Below are 20,414 nucleotides of genomic sequence, written 5' to 3' on the forward strand. Positions count from 1 at the left end.
TACAATATAGGTGTTGGTGAACTACAACTCCCAGGAGACTACAGTTGTAGTTCACCAACACCTCTATTGCATCTCAGTAGTCTCCTGGGAGTTGTAGTTCACCAACACCTATATTGTATCTTAGTTGTCTCCTGGGAGTTGCAGTTCACCAACACCTCTATTGTATCTCAGTAGTCTCCTGGGAGTTGTAGTTCACCAACAACTATATTGTATCTCAGTAGTCTCCTGGGAGTTGTAGTTCACCAACACCTATATTGTATCTTAGTTGTCTCCTGGGAGTTGTAGTTCACCAACACCTATATTGTATCTCAGTAGTCTCCTGGGAGTTGTAGTTCACCAACACCTCTATTGTATCTCAGTAGTCTCCTGGGAGTTGTAGTTCACCAACACCTATATTGTATCTTAGTAGTCTCCTGGAAGTTGTAGTTCACCAACACCTCTATTGTATCTCAGTAGTCTCCTGGGAGTTGTAGTTCACCAACACCTCTATTGTATCTTAGAAGTCTCCTGGGAGTTGTAGTTCACCAACACCTATATTGTATCTCAGTAGTCTCCTGGGGGTTGTAGTTCACCAACACCTCTATTGTATCTCTGTAGTCTCCTGGGAGTTGTAGTTCACCAACACCTCTATTGTATCTTAGTAGTCTCCTGGGAGTTGTAGTTCACCAACACCTCTATTGTATCTCAGTAGCCTCCTGGGAGTTGTAGTTCACCAACACCTATATTGTATCTCAGTAGTCTCCTAGGGGTTGTAGTTCACCAACACCTATATTGTATCTTAGTAGTCTCCTGGGAGTTGTAGTTCACCAACACCTATATTGTATCTCTGTAGTCTCCTGGTAGTTGTAGTTCACCAACACCTATATTGTATCTTAGTAGTCTCCTGGGAGTTGTAGTTCACCAACACCTCTATTGTATCTTAGTAGTCTCCTGGGAGTTGTAGTTCACCAAAACCTATATTGTATCTCAGTAGTCTCCTGGAGTTGTAGTTCACCAACACCTATATTGTATCTTAGTAGTCTCCTGGGAGTTGTAGTTCACCAACACCTCTATTGTATCTCTGTAGTCTCGTGGGAGTTGTAGTTCACCAACACCTATATTGCATCTTAGTAGTCTCCTGGGATTTGTAGTTCGCCAACACCTCTATTGTATCTCAGTAGTCTCCTGGGAGTTGTAGTTCACCAACACCTCTATTGTATCTTAGAAGTCTCCTGGGAGTTGTAGTTCACCAACACCTATATTGTATCTCAGTAGTCTCCTGGGGGTTGTAGTTCACCAACACCTCTATTGTATCTCTGTAGTCTCCTGGGAGTTGTAGTTCACCAACACCTCTATTGTATCTTAGTAGTCTCCTGGGAGTTGTAGTTCACCAACACCTCTATTGTATCTCAGTAGCCTCCTGGGAGTTGTAGTTCACCAACACCTATATTGTATCTCAGTAGTCTCCTGGGGGTTGTAGTTCACCAACACCTATATTGTATCTTAGTAGTCTCCTGGGAGTTGTAGTTCACTAACACCTATATTGTATCTCTGTAGTCTCCTGGTAGTTGTAGTTCACCAACACCTATATTGTATCTTAGTAGTCTCCTGGGAGTTGTAGTTCACCAACACCTCTATTGTATCTTAGTAGTCTCCTGGGAGTTGTAGTTCACCAACACCTCTATTGTATCTCTGTAGTCTCCTGGAAGTTGTAGTTCACCAACACCTATATTGTATCTTAGTAGTCTCCTGAGGGTTGTAGTTCACCAACACCTATATTGTATCTCAGTAGTCTCCTGGAGTTGTAGTTCACCAACACCTATATTGTATCTTAGTAGTCTCCTGGGAGTTGTAGTTCACCAACACCTCTATTCTATCTCTATAGTCTCCTGGAAGTTGTAGTTCACCAAAACCTATATTGTATCTTAGTAGTCTCCTGGGGGTTGTAGTTCACCAACACCTATATTGTATCTCAGTAGTCTCCTGGGAGTTGTAGTTCACCAACACCTATATTGTATCTTAGTAGTCTCCTGGGAGTTGTAGTTCACCAACACCTCTATTGTATCTCAGTAGTCTCCTGGGCGTTGTAGTTCACCAACACCTCTATTGTATCTTAGAAGTCTCCTGGGAGTTGTAGTTCACCAACACCTCTATTGTATCTCAGTAGTCTCCTGGGGGTTGTAGTTCACCAACACCTATATTGTATCTCTGTAGTCTCCTGGGAGTTGTAGTTCACCAACACCTCTATTGTATCTTAGTAGTCTCCTGGGAGTTGTACTTCACCAACACCTATATTGTATCTTAGTAGTCTCCTGGGAGTTGTAGTTCACCAATACCTCTATTGTATCTCAGTAGCCTCCTGGGAGTTGTAGTTCACCAACACCTAAATTGTATCTCACTAGTCTCCTGGGGGTTGTAGTCCATACACCATTGTTTCCCAACCAGGGGGCCTCCAGATGTTGCAAAACTACTACTCCCAGCATTCCCTGGTTGGGAAACACTGGCATACACACACATAACAGGAACTACAACTCCCAGCATGTGTCATTCAGGAGTCCCCCTCCCCCCCCTCACACATAGAAATCATCCCCAGTATGATATTTATTCCCCTGCAGTCTGTGTCTCCTTCACACACAGAAATCCTCAGCCCCGTGCAGTGCAGTCTGTCCTCCTCACACATCATTATGGAGGTGAGGAGCTCTGCACGGATGTCCTCTCTCACCTCCCTCGCTCTTTGTTTTCCCCGTGCAAACTTGCAGCCTCCCCGTGGTAGATGAGGTCCTGGGTAGACAGAGCAGGGGGATGGAGCTATGTACAAGGGATGGAGCTGTGTACCGAGCTGTGTGCGGGGGATGAAGCTGTGTATGGAGCTGTGTACAGAGCTGTATACGTCCCCGCTCTCCCCCTGCTTCTTGTGTAATGTAAGAGCGGGGGGTGTGAAGTGAGATTTCCGAACCCAAGGGGCGAGGCTTATGTCCTGCAGACTTGCGATCTCGGCCTCTGCCCTCGCTCCTTCCCGCTCCTCCCCGCTCTAGCTTCGGAAAACTTTGTAGGGGGAGTGAAGCAATCCTACGGCGCATTATGGGCATTTGTGTCGTAGCGTCGACCAAGATGGCAGCTCCATAGAGAATAATAGGTCGACGCTATGCGTGTTAGGGGACCAGGAGATGACTTCCGATGGCGGCATAGCGGAGAAACGGGACCAGTCAGGTAATGGATCCCATTTAGAAACTTATATAGCTTGTGTTATTATTACATTTGGGCCCTAATTTGCTAGCGCTGCAGTTGTCCTTTAAGAGACCATTTTTGTACCAGTGTGGTCTCAGGTAGAGAGCATATTATCCTTAAACACTTTTTATCAACATTTTATCAGGTTTCAGCCACTGATCCAGATTATGATCAACCTGGAGGTTTGAAGTATTCTCTACATGGAAGCGGTGCTGAGAACATATTTACCATTGATGAGAAGACGGGAAGTATCTTTGCTATACAGCCACTGGACCGTGAGGAACATGCTATATGGAGATTTATGGTACTGGCCACGGATGATGAAGGTGATGGACTCACTGGATTCACAGATGTCATAATTTATGTGCAGGATATAAACGACAACACTCCCCAGTTCATCTGTTCCTTTAATACATGTAATGCTACTGTGCACGAAAATGCACCACCAAATAATTCAATTATGGAGATGTCTGCCATAGACTTAGATGATAAAAATGATGGCCTAAATGCTATTTTGACCTACTCCATACTGTCAAATCCACTAGATGTATTAGGCCTTGAAATGTTTAATATAAACCAAAATACTGGAACTATTTACACATCCAAGGGGAAGCTTGATAGGGAAAGCAATGATTCTTTCTTAATTCTGGTTGAAGTTAAAGATGGCGGTGGTTTGTCCTCCACTGCTACAGCTACCATTACAATTTTAGACACCAATGACCATGAACCAAAATTCACTCAAGAAACTTTTCATGCTGCCATTTTAGAGACCACTGAAGTTAATTCAGGCATCCTCCAGGTCTTTGCAGTTGATGAAGATATTGGTGAAAATGCTTTGCTAATCTTTAGCATCACTGAAGGTGATCCGGATCAAAAATTTTCCATTGAAAACCCAAGAAATAACCACAAGGCAGAAATTAAACTCAAGAAAAGCTTAGATTATGAGAATGCTCAAGAGTGTTGGTTCAACCTGACCATTAAAGTAGAAGATAAAGACTTTGCCAGCTTCTCACACTGCATAATAGAGCTACAAGATGTAAATGATAACCCCCCAGTCTTTAGTCAATCACAGATGAAGGTAGATTCTTTTTATGAAAACATAACAGTTGGCACCATCATTGCCAACATCATGGCAACTGATGCTGATTCTGGTAAAAATGGGCAAATTATTTACAGTATTGCACCAGACTCTGATATTTACGAGGATTTTGTTGTTGACCTTAATGGCTGTATAATGGTATCAAGACCACTGGACAGGGAAGTCCTAAATACATACAGTCTTGTCATTTTGGCTACGGATGAAGGTTCCCCAGCACAAACTGGAACAATGACTGTTCTTTTCAACCTGTTGGATGTAAATGATAATGGCCCACTATTTGATGGCACATACCTGCCGGTAGTTAGGGAAAATGTTGCCTATCCTCGGACTTTACGATTGAATGACACTTCATATTTATTGCATGCTGTTGACCTAGACTCACCAGAGAATGGTCCACCCTTTCGTTTCTCTCTCCCAGCCGACCAGCAAAATTCTACTAACTTCATGTTGATTGATCATGGTGATAACACAGCCTCAATCCAGACTCAGAGAGTGTTTGATAGAGAGCAGGAAAAAGAGTTTTATCTCCATGTGATTATTACAGATGGTGGACAGCCACCAATGAGTTCTACGAATACACTGACCATAACCATTGGTGACGAGAATGATCATGGCCACCAAGCTGGACACAAAGAAGTCTACATTTATTTCCATGGAGGTAAGAGAAGTATGAAATTGCATGCCATTCTCCCTGATAATCACATTATGCTATATATCTGTTGCATATTTTACTTGTTTTATTGCAGTAGTTTATCAAAAAATGATGGGGAAAATCACATAGTCAGTGCATCCAGCTTAGTTGTATTGTCTGATGGAGTCTTAGGTAATTTATTATTCACCTATTGTCTCATCACAGGCTCAGGCTGCTGCTGGAACCAACACAGAGAAATACCATAATGAAAAGATTTTCAAAACAGCCTTACATTGCAGTTCTGCTTATTCACATTGGCTTAAAGGGGTTTTCTGGGACATTGTGATTGATGGAAGCTGAGCTGCAATAACTTGGCATGGCCGCTACACTATGGTCAGAGCTGTGCGCTTCCGGCTGTTTACTGTCTACATCTGGGCACTGTGACTTTAGCAAACAGCTAATCATTGGGGTATTGGCACCTCATCGATCAGATACTTTTAGCCTAGGGCATAGGCTATCAATCAGAAAGTCCTAGAAAGCCCTTAAAATATACATACAAGCAGGACTAAAGCAGAAATTATTGTAAGCAACTAGCCTAACAGTGATATAAAGACGATTTCATGTTTACATTGAGGTAAAAAAAAAAAAAAGCCCCACTAGGGGGATGGAGAATATCAAGATTCACTTTTACATTTACACATTCAAATCTTCCCAAAATGTTTGTCAGATTTCCTGGTTTATGTATATGACTGTATTCTAGATCCATAATAAGGCACCCATAGAAGTAACATTTAAATATGGCTCCTACTGTTTTTATTTTTCAGTAGCCATACAACTGCAGCCTTTAACTTTAGGCACAAACAAATACTAAATAAATCCTGCTTGCCTAGTGCTAACTACACAAAATCTGACCAGATGACTTACTACCAGCCACCCAACTAAGCAGTCACAAAAAGTTGTTACTCACACAAGGTAAATGCCCCCTTTTTGAGGCTACCTACCTCAGGACTCCTACTCTCATCAAAGGTTCCTCACTGCTTCCTAGTGCAGACTTTGTTACATCTTTTGTAAAAGTATTAATTAACCACAGCATCTGTGTTGACTTGGGCCAACCTGAAAATCTGGACTGGCCCAAGAAGAGGACAAAATACCCCACTACCTTATCTGTCTTTAATTCCATAAAAATCTGGGCCCAATAACAGAACAATTTCCCTAGCAAACTAAGTCACATCAGGGATTTCAACTTTTTCTTTTAAAATTTTTAACTTTTTCCTGGATTCCCCAAATAACACCCAGCTTTCCCTGGATGGGATATGCGCTTTCTGAAACCTAGTGGGCTACACAAAGGAGGTTCGGGCAGTTCCAATCCCTACTCCAGGACCCTTGCTCTGTCCGGAGCAAGAAGACAATATAGAAGAAATGGATGTCCAGCATCAGAGTCTCGAATAAAAGCTGTAAGTCTTTATTGAAGTAGTCACAGGTTAAAAAATATCACAGTACACACCGGCGGTGTATTCTGTGATATTTTGTATCCTGTGACTATTTCAATAAAGACTTACAGATTCTGAAACCTGGTGTCCACATACGACAGGTATGACAGGAAAACATAGCGATCCCCAGTGAGCATTCCTGTCACTGTCTCACAGTATGTAAAAAATACAATGACAGGGTTCTGTGTGTGTTATTGCTATGTCCATAGGACCTTTTAGGTCTATGGATAAAAGAAGATGGTAAAAAATGAAGAACAGTGTAAAAAAGCATTGGTTTGTTCTTGCATCTACCCAAGTCATAAGTATGAGTAAAAATGTACAAAGCGGTCTTGCACTGGCTGTGCCCAACTCGTCACTTACCACCACCACCACCACCAGCACATGGATGTCAACAATGGAATAAAAAGCCTGCCACCATTTTTTCCATCATGAATGATAGTGGTAGCAGTATAAATGGAAACAGAATTTATCCAGAACTTTCTTTGAATTTTAAGAAGTGAATAAATTGGTTTCATATCTCCTGTACATTTTTTGTTTAAAATATATTAAAAAAAACATAATCAATGAGCATTCGGTTCCTTTTAGAATACAACCAGACGCTTTAATTCCTCATTCCATACAACGTACATTCACCTGGCATTTCAAATTATATGGGTTTTTTCTTGCCTTTTAAATCACCTAAAATAATGACTCCCTCATCCCATTCCTCTCCGGCTGTTGCTCTACATGTCAGTAAAATGCCATTAATCCTGTGTTCTGTCTCCAGTTTTGTGTCCCAAATGCATTATTTTGCATTTATTGGCATTCAAATGTAGCGGTCAACCTTTTGCTCATTTCTCTAATTTACTGAAACCATTAATCTTGATGTTTTGCTCCCCTGGAACGTCAGCCCTGCTCGATGGATATATACTTACTCTAATAGCTGGAGACTGCTGTAATGTTATGCAGTTTTGTACCGTGTACTTGCAGTTGATTATACAGAGCGCCAACGCAGCACGGTGACAACGTTACTCCTAAAATAAAGGTCAGCTCACAAATGTGTTTGCTTTTAGAAATGCAAGACACAAGAGACAAAATAGAACCATTCACATTCAGGAAATATATATTTTAGGCTCAGGCAGTGACAGTCACTGTGTTTGGTGTCTTGTGTTCCAAGCCCATTTCAGGTTCCAATATTCATACTTCAGTAGCTAAGCAGGTTGGTATAGAGCAGGGGTCTCAAACTCAAATTATTTGGGGGCCACTGGAGGTAGAGGCTGGGACGCATGCACCCCTCACATATAATGCCCCCATCCTGCGCCCCTCACATATAATGCCCCCATCATGCGCTCCTCACATATAATGCCCCCATCATGCACCCCTCACATATAATGCCCCCAGAGAGGCCCCCAGATAGAAATGACCCCCATCAGGTAGGGCTCCCCAGTAGGTACACAGGCCCCCATATAGATATGACCCCCATCTGGTAGGGCTCCCAAGTAGGTAGACAGGCCCTCAGATAGATATGACCCCCATCAGGTAGGGCTCCCCAGTAGATAGACAGGCCCCCAGATATATATGACCCCCATCAGGTAGGGCTCCCAAGTAGGTATAGAGGCCACAGATAGATATGATCCCCATCACTGATGGCGGTAATATCTATCTGGGGGCCTGTCTACCTACTGGGGAGCCCTACCTGATGATCAGGTAGGGGTTCCCAATAGGTGTACAGGCCCCCAGATAGATATTACCCCCGGCAGGTAGGGCTCCTATTTAAACAATTACCGTATTTTTCGCCGTATAAGACGCACTGGGGGGAAAAAGTTGGTGCGTCTTATACGGCGAATACACCCCTATCGCTGCGGTCCCTGCGGCCATCAACGGCCGGGACCCGCGGATAATACAGGACATCACCGATCGCGGTGATGCCCTGTATTAACCCTTCAGACGCGGCAATCAAAGCTGACCGCCGCATCTGAAGGGAAAGTGACACTAACCCGGCTGTTCAGTCGGGCTGTTCGGGACCGCCGCGATTTCACCGCGGCGGTCCCGAACAGCCCGACTGAATAGCCGGGTTAGTGCTTACAGGACATCGGGAGGGACCTTACCGGTGTATGCCGGCGCTCTCCTTCCTCGTCATCACGTCATCACGTCGTAGCTATCTGTTCTCCATCAAAAATCATCACTCTATTTGCTATACTGGTAAGGATATACAAGTGGGGACAAGCTGCATCAAAAAATTTGTCATTTGGGACAACTTGTTGGGATACCATCAAATTTTTATTATGATTTGTCTTAAGACTGCAGAGGGCATGATTCACTTTGCTACCTGGGATCTCTCACTGATGAGTACAGGATACATGGGGGTAGGTGATGGGCAGTCAGTTGTACAATTGCTTCTCTGCCCAGAAAAAGGCTATCCTCAAACATGGTATTTTGGGTCATCTCTTTTGAACCAGAAAACGTATGTTTATGACCCAACAATGGCAAAAAAATTCATTACTTTTGGTCTGTTTTTTTAGCCATTTTTACACTCATTTTGGGCCTTTTAATTTTTAGATCTTTAGAGACTGTGTGTGGCAGAAATCAAGTACTGTATATATATATCCATATTCTCCAGTTGGGATTTGGTTCTTAAAAGTGTTTTTAAAGAAGTTATCCCCTATCCATAGGTTACTTAGCTGAGTAGTGGGGGTTTGATCACTGAAATTCCCACTGTTCGCAAGAACAGTGGACTGTTGTCCCCCAACTAAATGTAGCAGCAGCTTGCATGCTCAGCCTCTGCTCCTTTCACTCTTTATGGGACTTGCACACATAGCTCTTAAAAAGTACCTGTCATCAAACCATATTTTCTAAACTAAGTCATATTATATTCCCTAACTACTCCTAACACCCTCCTGCACTTAAAAAAAACTTTCCAAGCTTTAAAAAGCTCTGTATCATACCTTTCCCCTTTACTCACATTGTGTGAGCTCCTGGCAGGAGAAAGTAGGCATTACCCAGCAGGCACGACGTCACTGAAGCCTGCAAGAGCTGTGCCTTGCCACGCTCTGCACACACTTCCTGAGTTTGGTCTCCTGCCAGGCCGGTAGGAGACGAACTGTTGGGCTTGTGCAAGGAACAGAACAGAGCCACCTAGCGGATGTTTTTTCAATCACTTTAAAAACACATAAAGGTTGAGAATTTTTACAGCATGTAAATAGCAAAGTGTCATATAATTACATAACGATTCAGGAAAATAAACTTGAGCTGTTTCCGGGCGCTGGTTCACCAAAGTAGGAATTTGGACACAGTTACAAGTCCAAAAGGTATTTTATTGCATTAAAACAACGCGTTTCTGGTCCGAACAGACCCTTCCTCAGGTAAGGTGCTTACAGGTAACAAACAAATTCCTACTTTGGTGAACCAGCGCCCAGAAACAGCTCAAGTTTACTTTACTGAATCGTCTTTCCACCGGACTAGCGAAGCTAATATCGGATAAGCTGAGGCTGCAGGCTCCCAATCTCATTTTAGATGCCTTCTTAGGTGTTGTGCTCTGAGTGCAACCCAATTCTGGTAAGTGCTTTTCCATCTACCCCCTGTATACCATAGAAACATAGAATGTGTCGGCAGAAAAGAACCATTTGCCCATATAGTCTGCCCAATAATCTGAATCCTGTCAATAGTCCCTGGCCCTGTCTTATATGAAGGATAGCCTTATGCTTATCCCATGCATGTTTAACCCCTTGGGGACAGAGCCCATTATAACCCTAAGGACGGGAGCATTTTTTGCAAATCTGACCACTGTCATTTTAAGCATTAATAACTTTGGGATGCTTTTACTTATAAATTTGATTCCAAGATAGTTTTCTCGTGACATATTCTACTTTATGGTAGAGGTAAATTTTGTCGATACTTGCATAATTTCTTGGTGAAAAATTCCAAAATTTTATGAAAAATTTGAAAATGTTGCATTTTTCTAACTTTGAAGCTCTCTGCTTGTAAGGAAAATAGACATTCCAAATAAATTATATATTGATTCACAAATACAATATGTCTACTTTATATTTGCATCATAAATTTTTTAAATCGGATTTTTTCAGGGACCAGTTCAGGTTTGAAGAGGATTGGAAGGGCCTTCCTATTAGAAATACCCCACAAATGACCCAATTATAAAAACTGCACCCCTCAAAGTATCCAAAATGATATTCAGTAAGTTTGTTAACCCTTTAGGTGTTTCACAGGAATAGCAGCAAAGTGAAGGAGAAAATTCAAAATCTTCATTTTTTACACTCGCATGTTCTTGTAGACCCAGTTTTTGAATTTTTTACAAGTGGTAATAGGAGAAAAAGCCTCCAAAAATTAAGAGTAAGGAAATACCTCATATGTGTATGTCAAGTGTTCGGCGGCGCAGTAGAGGGCTCAGAATGGAAGGAGCAACAATGGGATTTTGGAGAGTAAATTTTGCTGAAATGGTTTTTGGGGGGCAAGTCACATTTAGGAAGCCCCTATGTGCCAGAACAGCAGAAAACCCCACATGGCATACCATTTTGGAAACTACACCCCTCAAGGCACGTAACAAGGGGGGCAGTGAGCCTTAGCACCGCGCAGGTGTTTGACGACTTTTCGTTAAAATCGGATGTGTAAATGAAAAAAAAAATGTTTCACTAAAGTGCAGTTTCTTCCCCAAATTTACCATTTTTACAAAGGGTTATGGGAGAGAATGCCCCCCAAAATTTGTAACCCCATCTCTTCTGAGTATGGAAATACCCCATGTTAGGACGTAAAATGCTCTGTGGGTGAAATACAATGCTCAGAAGAGGAGGAGCGCCATTGAGCTTTTGGAAAGAGAATTCGTTTGGAATGGTAGTCAGGGGCCATGTGCGTTTACAAAGCCCCCTGGGGTGCCAGAACAGTGGACCCCCCCCACATGTGACCCCATTTTGGAAACTACACCCCTCACGGAATTTAATAAGGGGTGCAGTGAGTATTTACACCCCACTGGCGTTTGACAGATCTTTGGAACAGTGGACTGTGCAAATGAAAAATACAATTTTTCATTTTCACGGACCACTGTTCCAAAAATCTGTCAGACACATATTGGGCATAAATGCTCACTGCACCCCTTATTACATTACAGGAGGGGTGTAGTTTCCAAAATGGGGTCACATGTGGGGGGGTCCATTGTTCTGGAACTATGGGGGCTTTGTAAACTCATGTGGCCTTCAATTCCGGACACATTTTCTCTTCAAAATCCCAATGGTGCTCCTTCTCTTCTGAGCATGTAGTGCGCCTGCCGAGCACTGTACATCCACATATGGGGTATGTTCTTACTCAGAGGAAATGGGGTTACAAATTTTGGGGGGCTTTTTTCCTATTTTCCCTTGTGAAAATGAAAAATGTAGGGTAACACCAGCATTTTAGTGAAAACATTATTTTTTTTTCCCATCCAAATTTAATGAAAATTTGTCAAACACCTGTGGGGTGTTCATGCTCACTATACCCCTTGTTACGTTCCGTGGGGGGTGTAGTTCCCAAAATGGGTTCACATGTGGGTATTTATGTTTTTGCGTTTATGTCAGAACCACTGTAAAATCAGCCACCCCTGTGCAAATCACCAATTTAGGCCTCAAATGTACATGGTGCGCTCTCACTCCTGAGCCTTGTTGTGCATTCGCAGAGCGTTTTACGCCCACATATGGGGTATTTCCGTACTCAGGAGAAATTGCATTACTAATTTTGGGGGGCTTTTTTTCCTTTTACTGCTTGTGAAAATAAAAAGTATGGGGCAAAACCAGCATGTTAGTGTAAACATTTTTTTTTTTACACTAACAGGCTGGTGTAACCCCCAACTTTTCCTTTTCATAAGGGGTAAAAGGAGAAAAAGCCCCCCAAAATCGCAAATCACAAGTGTGAATTCACTTGCGATTTGCGCTGATCGCCGACATGGGGGGGGTCTAATGACCCCCCTGGGCATTTGCACGGGGTGCCTGCTGATAGATATCAGCAGTCACCCCGGTCCGGTCCCCGCCCAGCGCGCGGCGGGGACCGAAATTCCCAGGACGCAAGGGCGTATCCATACGCCCTTCGTCCCCAACAGGTTAAACTCCTTCACTGTATTTGCAGTGACCACTTCTGCAGGAAGGCTATTCCATGCATCCACTACTCTCTCAGAAAAGTAATACTTCCTGATATTACTTTTAAACCTTTGCCCCTCCAATTTAAAACTATGTCCTCTTGTGATAGTTTTTCTTCTTTTAAGTACGCTCTCCTCCTTTACCATGTTCATTCCCTTTATGTATTTAAAAGTTTATATCATATCCCCTCTGTCTCTTCTTTCTTCCAAGCTATACATGTTAAGGTTCTTTAACCTTTCCTGGTAAGTTTTATCCTGCAATCTATGTACTAGTTTAGTAGTTCTTCTCTGAACTCTCTCTAGAGTATCTATATCCTTTTGGAGATACGGCATCCAGTACTGTGCACAATATTCCAAGTGAGGTCTCACCATTCTGTAAAGCGGCATGAGCACTTTTCTCTTTCTAGTGCTTATACCTCTCCCGATACATCCAAGCATTCTGCTAGTGCTTCCTGCTGCTCTATTACATTGTCTTCCTACCTTTAAGTCTTCTGAAATAATTACTCCTAAATCCCTTTCCTCAGATACTGAGGTCAGGATTGTGTCAAATATTCTATATTCTGCCTGAATGTTTTTACACCCCAGGTGCATTATCTTGCACTTATCCACATTAAATCTCATATCTATCTACCTATCTCATATCTATCCCACTGCTGCCAACATCTATTTTTCATTTACTTACAGCCTATTTAGATGCCGAGACAGGGGATAAGTTATAGATTGTACAATCTCCCGAACAGGGCCCCTGCAGTCTGCTGGAAGGGAGTGCTGAACCCTGCACGGAGCTTCCTGCGGGGGACAATGGAATGGCCACTTCTGGCAGACTGACAGGGCCCCGTTATGTGCCCCTCACTTATAATGCCCCCTGTCATGTGCCCCTCACTTATAATGCCCCCCGGCACATGCCCCTCACTTATAATGTCCCCCTGTCATGTGCCCCTGACTTATAATGCTCCCCTGTCATGTGCCCCTCAGTTATAATGCCCCCTGTCATGTGCCGCTAACAAATAATGTGCTCTGATTTATAATGCCCTCCTTTTATGTGCCCCTTACTTAAAATGCCCCCTGAGGGTGCAGGACAGGGGGCATTATAAGTGAGGGGCACACAACAGGCCCTCACTTATAATGCCCCCCTGTCTTGGGCCCCTCACTTATAATGCCCCCCTGTCTTGGGCAGCTAACATATAATGTACTTCAACTTATAATGCCCCCTGTTATGTGCCCCTTACTTATAATGCACCCTGAAGGGGCAGGACAGGGGGCATTATATGTGAGGGGAACATTACAGGGGCATTATAAGTGAGGGCCTGTTGTGTGCCCTGTCTTATAATGCCCCCCTGTTATGTTCCCCTCACTTATAATGCCCCCTGAGGGAGAAGGATTGGGGGGCATTATATGTGAGGGGAACATTGCAGGGGCATTGTATGTGAGGGGCACAGCACAGGGGGCATTATATGGTAGGAGCACAGGACAGAGGGCATTATTATTATGAGGGGGAACAGGACAGGTCATAGTTATATGTGGGGGCACAGGATGGGGCATTACTACTATATATAAGGGCACAGAGTATAAGGAATTTCTGGGGTAGTACGGTTTTCATTAGCCACAATTCATCACGGTGTTGTATTCAGAGGGATATTTAGAGCGTTCAGTGTGTGGTAGTATTATATTCAGAGGGTACAGTATGTGGCAGTATTATATTCTGAGGGTACAGTGTGTGGGCAGTATTATATTCAGGGGTACAGTGTGTGGCAGTATTATATTCTGGGGTACAGTGTGTGGCAGTATTATATTCAGTGGGTACAGTGTGTGGCAGTATTATATTCTGAGGGTACAGTGTGTGGCAGTATTATATTCATTGGGTACAGTGTGTGGGCAGTATTATATTCTGAGGTTACAGTCTGTGGCAGTATTATATTCATTGGGTACAGTGTGTGGCAGTATTATTCAGTGGGTACAGTGTGTGGCAGTATTATATTCATTGGGTACAGTGTGTGGGCAGTATTATATTCAGTGGGTACAGTGTGTGGCAGTATTATATTCAGTTGGTACAGTGTGTGGCAGTATTATATTCAGTGGGTACAGTGTGTGGCAGTATTATATTCAGAGGGTACAGTGTGTGACAGTATTATATTCAGTGGGTACAATGTGTGGCAGTATTATATTCAGTTGGTACAGTGTGTGGCAGTATTATATTCAGAGGGTACAGTGTGTGGCAGTATTATATTCAGTGGGTACAGTGTGTGGCAGTATTATATTCAGAGGGTACAGTGTGTGGCAGTATTATATTCAGTGGGTACAGTGTGTGGCAGTATTATATTCAGAGGGTACAGTGTGTGGCAGTATTATATTCAGTGGGTACAGTGTGTGGCAGTATTATATTCAGAGGTTACAGTGTGTGGCAGTATTATATTCAGAGGGTACAGTGTGTGGCAGTATTATATTCAGAGGGTACAGTGTGTGGCAGTATTATATTCTGAGGGTACAGTGTGTGGCAGTATTATATTCATTGGGTACAGTGTGTGGGCAGTATTATATTCTGAGGTTACAGTCTGTGGCAGTATTATATTCATTGGGTACAGTGTGTGGCAGTATTATTCAGTGGGTACAGTGTGTGGCAGTATTATATTCATTGGGTACAGTGTGTGGGCAGTATTATATTCAGTGGGTACAGTGTGTGGCAGTATTATATTCAGTTGGTACAGTGTGTGGCAGTATTATATTCAGTGGGTACAGTGTGTGGCAGTATTATATTCAGAGGGTACAGTGTGTGGCAGTATTATATTCAGTGGGTACAATGTGTGGCAGTATTATATTCAGTTGGTACAGTGTGTGGCAGTATTATATTCAGAGGGTACAGTGTGTGGCAGTATTATATTCAGTGGGTACAGTGTGTGGCAGTATTATATTCAGAGGGTACAGTGTGTGGCAGTATTATATTCAGTGGGTACAGTGTGTGGCAGTATTATATTCAGAGGGTACAGTGTGTGGCAGTATTATATTCAGAGGGCACAGTGTGTGGCAGAATTATATTCAGAGGGTACAGTGTGTGGCAGTATTATATTCAGTGGGTACAGTGTGTGGCAGTATTATATTCAGAGGTTACAGTGTGTGGCAGTATTATATTCAGAGGGTACAGTGTGTGGCAGTATTATATTCAGAGGGTACAGTGTGTGGCAGTATTATATTCTGAGGGTACAGTGTGTGGCAGTATTATATTCAGAGGGTACAGTGTGTGGCAGTATTATATTCAGTGGGTACAGTGTGTGGCAGTATTATATTCAGAGGGTACAGTGTGTGGCAGTATTATATTCAGTGGGTACAATGTGTGGCAGTATTATATTCAGTTGGTACAGTGTGTGGCAGTATTATATTCAGAGGGTACAGTGTGTGGCAGTATTATATTCAGTGGGTACAGTGTGTGGCAGTATTATATTCAGAGGGTACAGTGTGTGGCAGTATTATGTTCAGTGGGTACAGTGTGTGGCAGTATAATATTCAGAGGGTACAGTGTGTGGCAGAATTATATTCAGAGGGTACAGTGTGTGGCAGTATTATATTCAGTGGGTACAGTGTGTGGCAGTATTATATTCAGAGGTTACAGTGTGTGGCAGTATTATATTCAGAGGGTACAGTGTGTGGCAGTATTATATTCAGAGGGTACAGTGTGTGGCAGTATTATATTCTGAGGGTACAGTGTGTGGCAGTATTATATTCAGAGGGTACAGTGTGTGGCAGAATTATATTCAGATGGTACAGTGTGTGGCAGTATTATATTCAGTGGGTACAGTGTGTGGCAGTATTATATTCAGAGATTACAGTGTGTGGCAGTATTATATTCAGAGGGTACAGTGTGTGGCAGTATTATATTCAGAGGGTACAGTGTGTGGCAGTATTATATTCAGAAGGCACAGTGTGTGGCAGTATTATATTCAGAGTACAGTGTGTGGCAGTATTATATTCAGAGGGTACAGTGTGTGGCAGTATTGTATTCAAAGGGTAAAGTGAAATCTCCTCACCACTGCTTATGTCATACTGGGAGCTGTAGTTTTAAATGGTAAAAACTTCTTTAGCGCTTTCCCATTCTGTGGCAATTGGTGTATTTGATTATTATACTGGATACATTTAATAATATTGTAAGTTCTTTAAGAAACACCTTATTTTATGTCCACCAAAACAAAATTCTGTAATAGTGCCCCTCCCGAGACTAGACTCTGGATCCGCCCCTGGCTCTGCAGTTATCTGTATGTATGGTTGGTAAATGAGTGTCTGTGGATTTTATAAGTGAAGTCATTTGCAGCACTAATTGAATCATTTTTAAGTAGGCTAATGACATGTAAAACATACGAGCTAATGTGCATTAGATCACTATAAATCTACACTGTCCTCTCACAAATACAGATTGTTCATGGCAGGGCTGGCTGGAAGTAAACCATGTCTCTGCTCAACTTTGATAGGAGTTAAAATGTAAAAAAAAAAAAATAATAATAATAATAATAATAATTTATGCTGTTTTAATTCTGTGCTGCAGATTTCTGAGGAATTTTATTTTTGCAAAGTTGTGCTATAGTATTGCTTTAAAGGGGTAATCCATTGCTAGATGTCTGATCATGGAAGTCCGACCGCTGGGACCCAAGCCCCCCCCCCCCCCCCCCACGATCATTGTGCAGACACATAGCATCTTATCCTCTGTCCTTTGGATAGGGGATAAGGTGTCTAGCAATGGAGTAACCCTCTAATACTCAAAGATTATGTATATAGCTGTAGATAACTTTATTGAAAATCGTAAAGCAAATGCTGACAATGTTATTATTGCCTGTTTGTGAGAACATAGCAACAGGAGAAGGGTGTGCTGTATGATGTGAGAAGGGTAAGAAAGAGAAAAACTAGATCAGACTAAGGTGAAGATTTGTCAAAACCTAAGTAGAGGTAAAGTTGCTGAGTTGCCCATAGCGACAAATCAGATTGCTTCTTTCTTTTTCAAAAGGCCTCTGAAAAATGAAAGCAGCAATCTGATTGGTTCCTATGGGCAACTGCGCCACATAAATCTCCCCCTCGACTTTTCCTGAGTGGAGGGAGGAAGGTCACCAGCGGCAGGATTAAAGTGTGCTGCTCCTGTGGGAGAAAGTAACCTACCCCCTCATGTGAGTACGAGAATGAGCATAGGGCCGCTTATGATGTAATTTCCACGTCAGATCAAACAGCTGCCTGTGGATGGAAATTTCACCAGAGGAGTATGCTGGTCTCATGTGAGGGTAAAGACTAAGACTTACACGATGGAAGAAGCTGTTCCCTCAGCATCACAGAGTGTTTCAGGGGAGAACTATGCTAATATTTTGGGAGGGCATAGACTGAAAATGTAGTGGAAGAAGGCAGCAAAGCTGATCTTTGGCCATAGGGTCAGTAAAGTGTTTCCTGTTGGTTCAGATGTTTTATGTTTTCAATATTGAGCAGCACTACATGGCCCATGCTGTAGATTTATAATGGTGAATAAATTAATATAATCCTTTATTCAGTCTTTTTATTTCAAACCTTTTTCTTAAACTGTGTATTTACATCACAAGTATGTAGCCCATATGTCAATTTTATGGCTCTTTATAGCTCTTCTTTTTTAACAGAGATGATTGACCACATTATTCTTGTCTTGTCCCCTAAACAGCATCTCGGTCACGGGTTGACGTGGGGAAGGTCTTCGCTCCAGATGAAGATGACTGGGATAATAAAACATTCACCGCCATCTCCAAAATGCCAGCGTAAGCTCAGTGTAGCAAATCACAGACTAACCCGACAGCAGGCGTATTTCATGGACAGATGTCTCGCACATCACTGTCACAGGCTGCATGTACACTATTTCAATGATGGCCACACTTTAAAGGGCCATTAAACCTAATGTGGCAGCATATAAAAGCGCAGCAGGGTTATAACACATATGGATGGGAATGTCTCTAGAGGTTCTCAGCACTCCAGAACATAAAGTAGTGATCATGTGTGGCGGGAGGGAAGAAGGGGGAATTCGGCACCTTAGTTATCCCATAAATGAACACTACAGACTACTTCTCCCTAGCTTAAATAGCTGATAACGGAATGTATTCCCCCTGTTCTACAATGAGCATCTTACCACTCATATAACAAAGAATAATAAATTAAATTCCTATACAGAAAAAGGTGAGAGACTGCAGGGTTGATGTATTTTCCTTGTGTATATACATGTAGCATATGTTTCCAAGTGATTTAAACGTTCAATTGATGTAAATGGAAATCCAGTATGGAATACAGAACATGTTTTAAAAAGGTTATTCCACTAAGCAGGGAAGGTTGAGCTGTGAACATCATCTATTGGCATCTCGACCACTAGTGTCACTTTTCACTGTAATGCTGTACAGATCACTTTCTAGCACACCCCTCCATATCATCACAGACAGAAGATGAAGTCTCAGCTTAATATTATGCATATTATTATTTTTTATTATGGTTAACATAAAAACCTAACTTAAACAATATGTCATTTTCTGATGACACCTTCTCCTTTAAGAGCGACTGTCCACTCCCCTGCAAATAACCTGCATACCCCATCAAGTAATAATTCTGGAGCATTCCTTTTAAGATCACTGCATTATGCCATTCCACTGTTATTCCTCCTGGAAGTGTATCAATGATTTATAACTAGGCTTTACCATTCAACCCTTCAATAAGGGGTGTTCCTACATAATATGACACTGTTAAAGGGGTACTCTGTTTGAAACATCTTATCCCCTATCCAATAACAAGAACATACTGTATAATAACAAGAACATACTGTATACAAAGACAAATAGTGTCCCACATAAAGTGACCATATAGTGGTAGAGGCCAGCATTAGTTGATGTGATGTATTTACTAATCTGAGTTGATCACTTTTCACAGCTTCTCTGTCTGACCCAGACAACCATGAATATTTTGTTTTACAGCCAAGACTCGTTTCTGCAGAATTTGCTGCATAAACTTCTCCTTGCTTATTCAGCAGCCTTTCCTCCTTTCTTCCACCTGCACAAACTTTTCATCTGTAGTGCCCGTCATAGTAATAATATTCCCATTTTGAGTCCCACACAGTAAGAGTGGGTAGGTAGTTGACCTGCAGCATGACACAAATGTCCTGGACTGCTTCTTGCTCCTTGCATGTTGCATTACTTTTCCCTTTCACTTGATGGGTAACTCACTGAATCCTTTTTTCCCATTGCTTTTTCCTTAGGCACTTTCACTTGGACAGTAATACAGGAATGCTACAACTTGTGGAGACGTGTGACCAAGGAACTTACAATCTGGAGGTGAAAGTTTCTGATGGAGTCTGGCCAGATGTTGTATCCACCTTGAAGATCCATGTAAAGGAGATACCAAGTGACATAATCTACAACTCTGTATCTATAATTTTAACCAGTATGTTTATAATTATTATATTGCATTGTTAAAGTCCTTGAGTGCCCCCCCCCCCCTTCCCATCTTCTGTGTTGTTAAAGGTGGCAGTTAGGGGTTAAAGAAACTTTTACAGGCATAGCTTCATTGAGTTGAAGCTTAGGCTTTGATGGAAGAAAATTCATATTTATGCATGCAATGAGTAACAAGAGCCCATTGGGTTGGTCTGATCAACGCAATTCCCACTTTCCTCTTTACTATCCCCTCTTCATGTCACCACCCTTGGACTTGACTGACAGCCTCTGTGCTGTCAGATGTTGGTTTCATTAGGGCTGTCAATCATAACAAAGTGCAGTGCAAGATTGGGATAGTGGTGGACAGAATGGGCACTTACAGCTATTTGGCCCACCCAATGGGCATTTGTGGACCATATGCACACTAGAAAAGAAACATGTAACAATTAGTAACACCATAATGAAAGCTTCTACAGAGTTTACCATCAAG

At 42.3% G+C, this 20,414-nt stretch overlaps 1 protein-coding gene across 4 annotated transcripts in view; it reads left to right on the plus strand.

Annotated features, from left to right (window-relative positions):
- LOC130276377 (neural-cadherin-like) overlaps positions 1-20,414 on the plus strand; it is a 161,461-nt gene that overhangs the window by 112,303 nt on the left and 28,744 nt on the right. For all 4 annotated transcript variants that reach the window (XM_056525644.1, XM_056525645.1, XM_056525646.1 and 1 more), the window contains 3 exons: positions 3,353-4,964; positions 18,181-18,274; positions 19,750-19,934. In XM_056525644.1, the coding sequence (XP_056381619.1) occupies positions 3,353-4,964; positions 18,181-18,274; positions 19,750-19,934 (1,891 nt within the window). The remainder of the gene's footprint in view (positions 1-3,352; positions 4,965-18,180; positions 18,275-19,749; positions 19,935-20,414) is intronic.

This window comes from Hyla sarda, chromosome 6, assembly GCF_029499605.1.
Source record: "Hyla sarda isolate aHylSar1 chromosome 6, aHylSar1.hap1, whole genome shotgun sequence".
In the NCBI taxonomy this organism is placed as follows: domain Eukaryota; kingdom Metazoa; phylum Chordata; class Amphibia; order Anura; family Hylidae; genus Hyla; species Hyla sarda.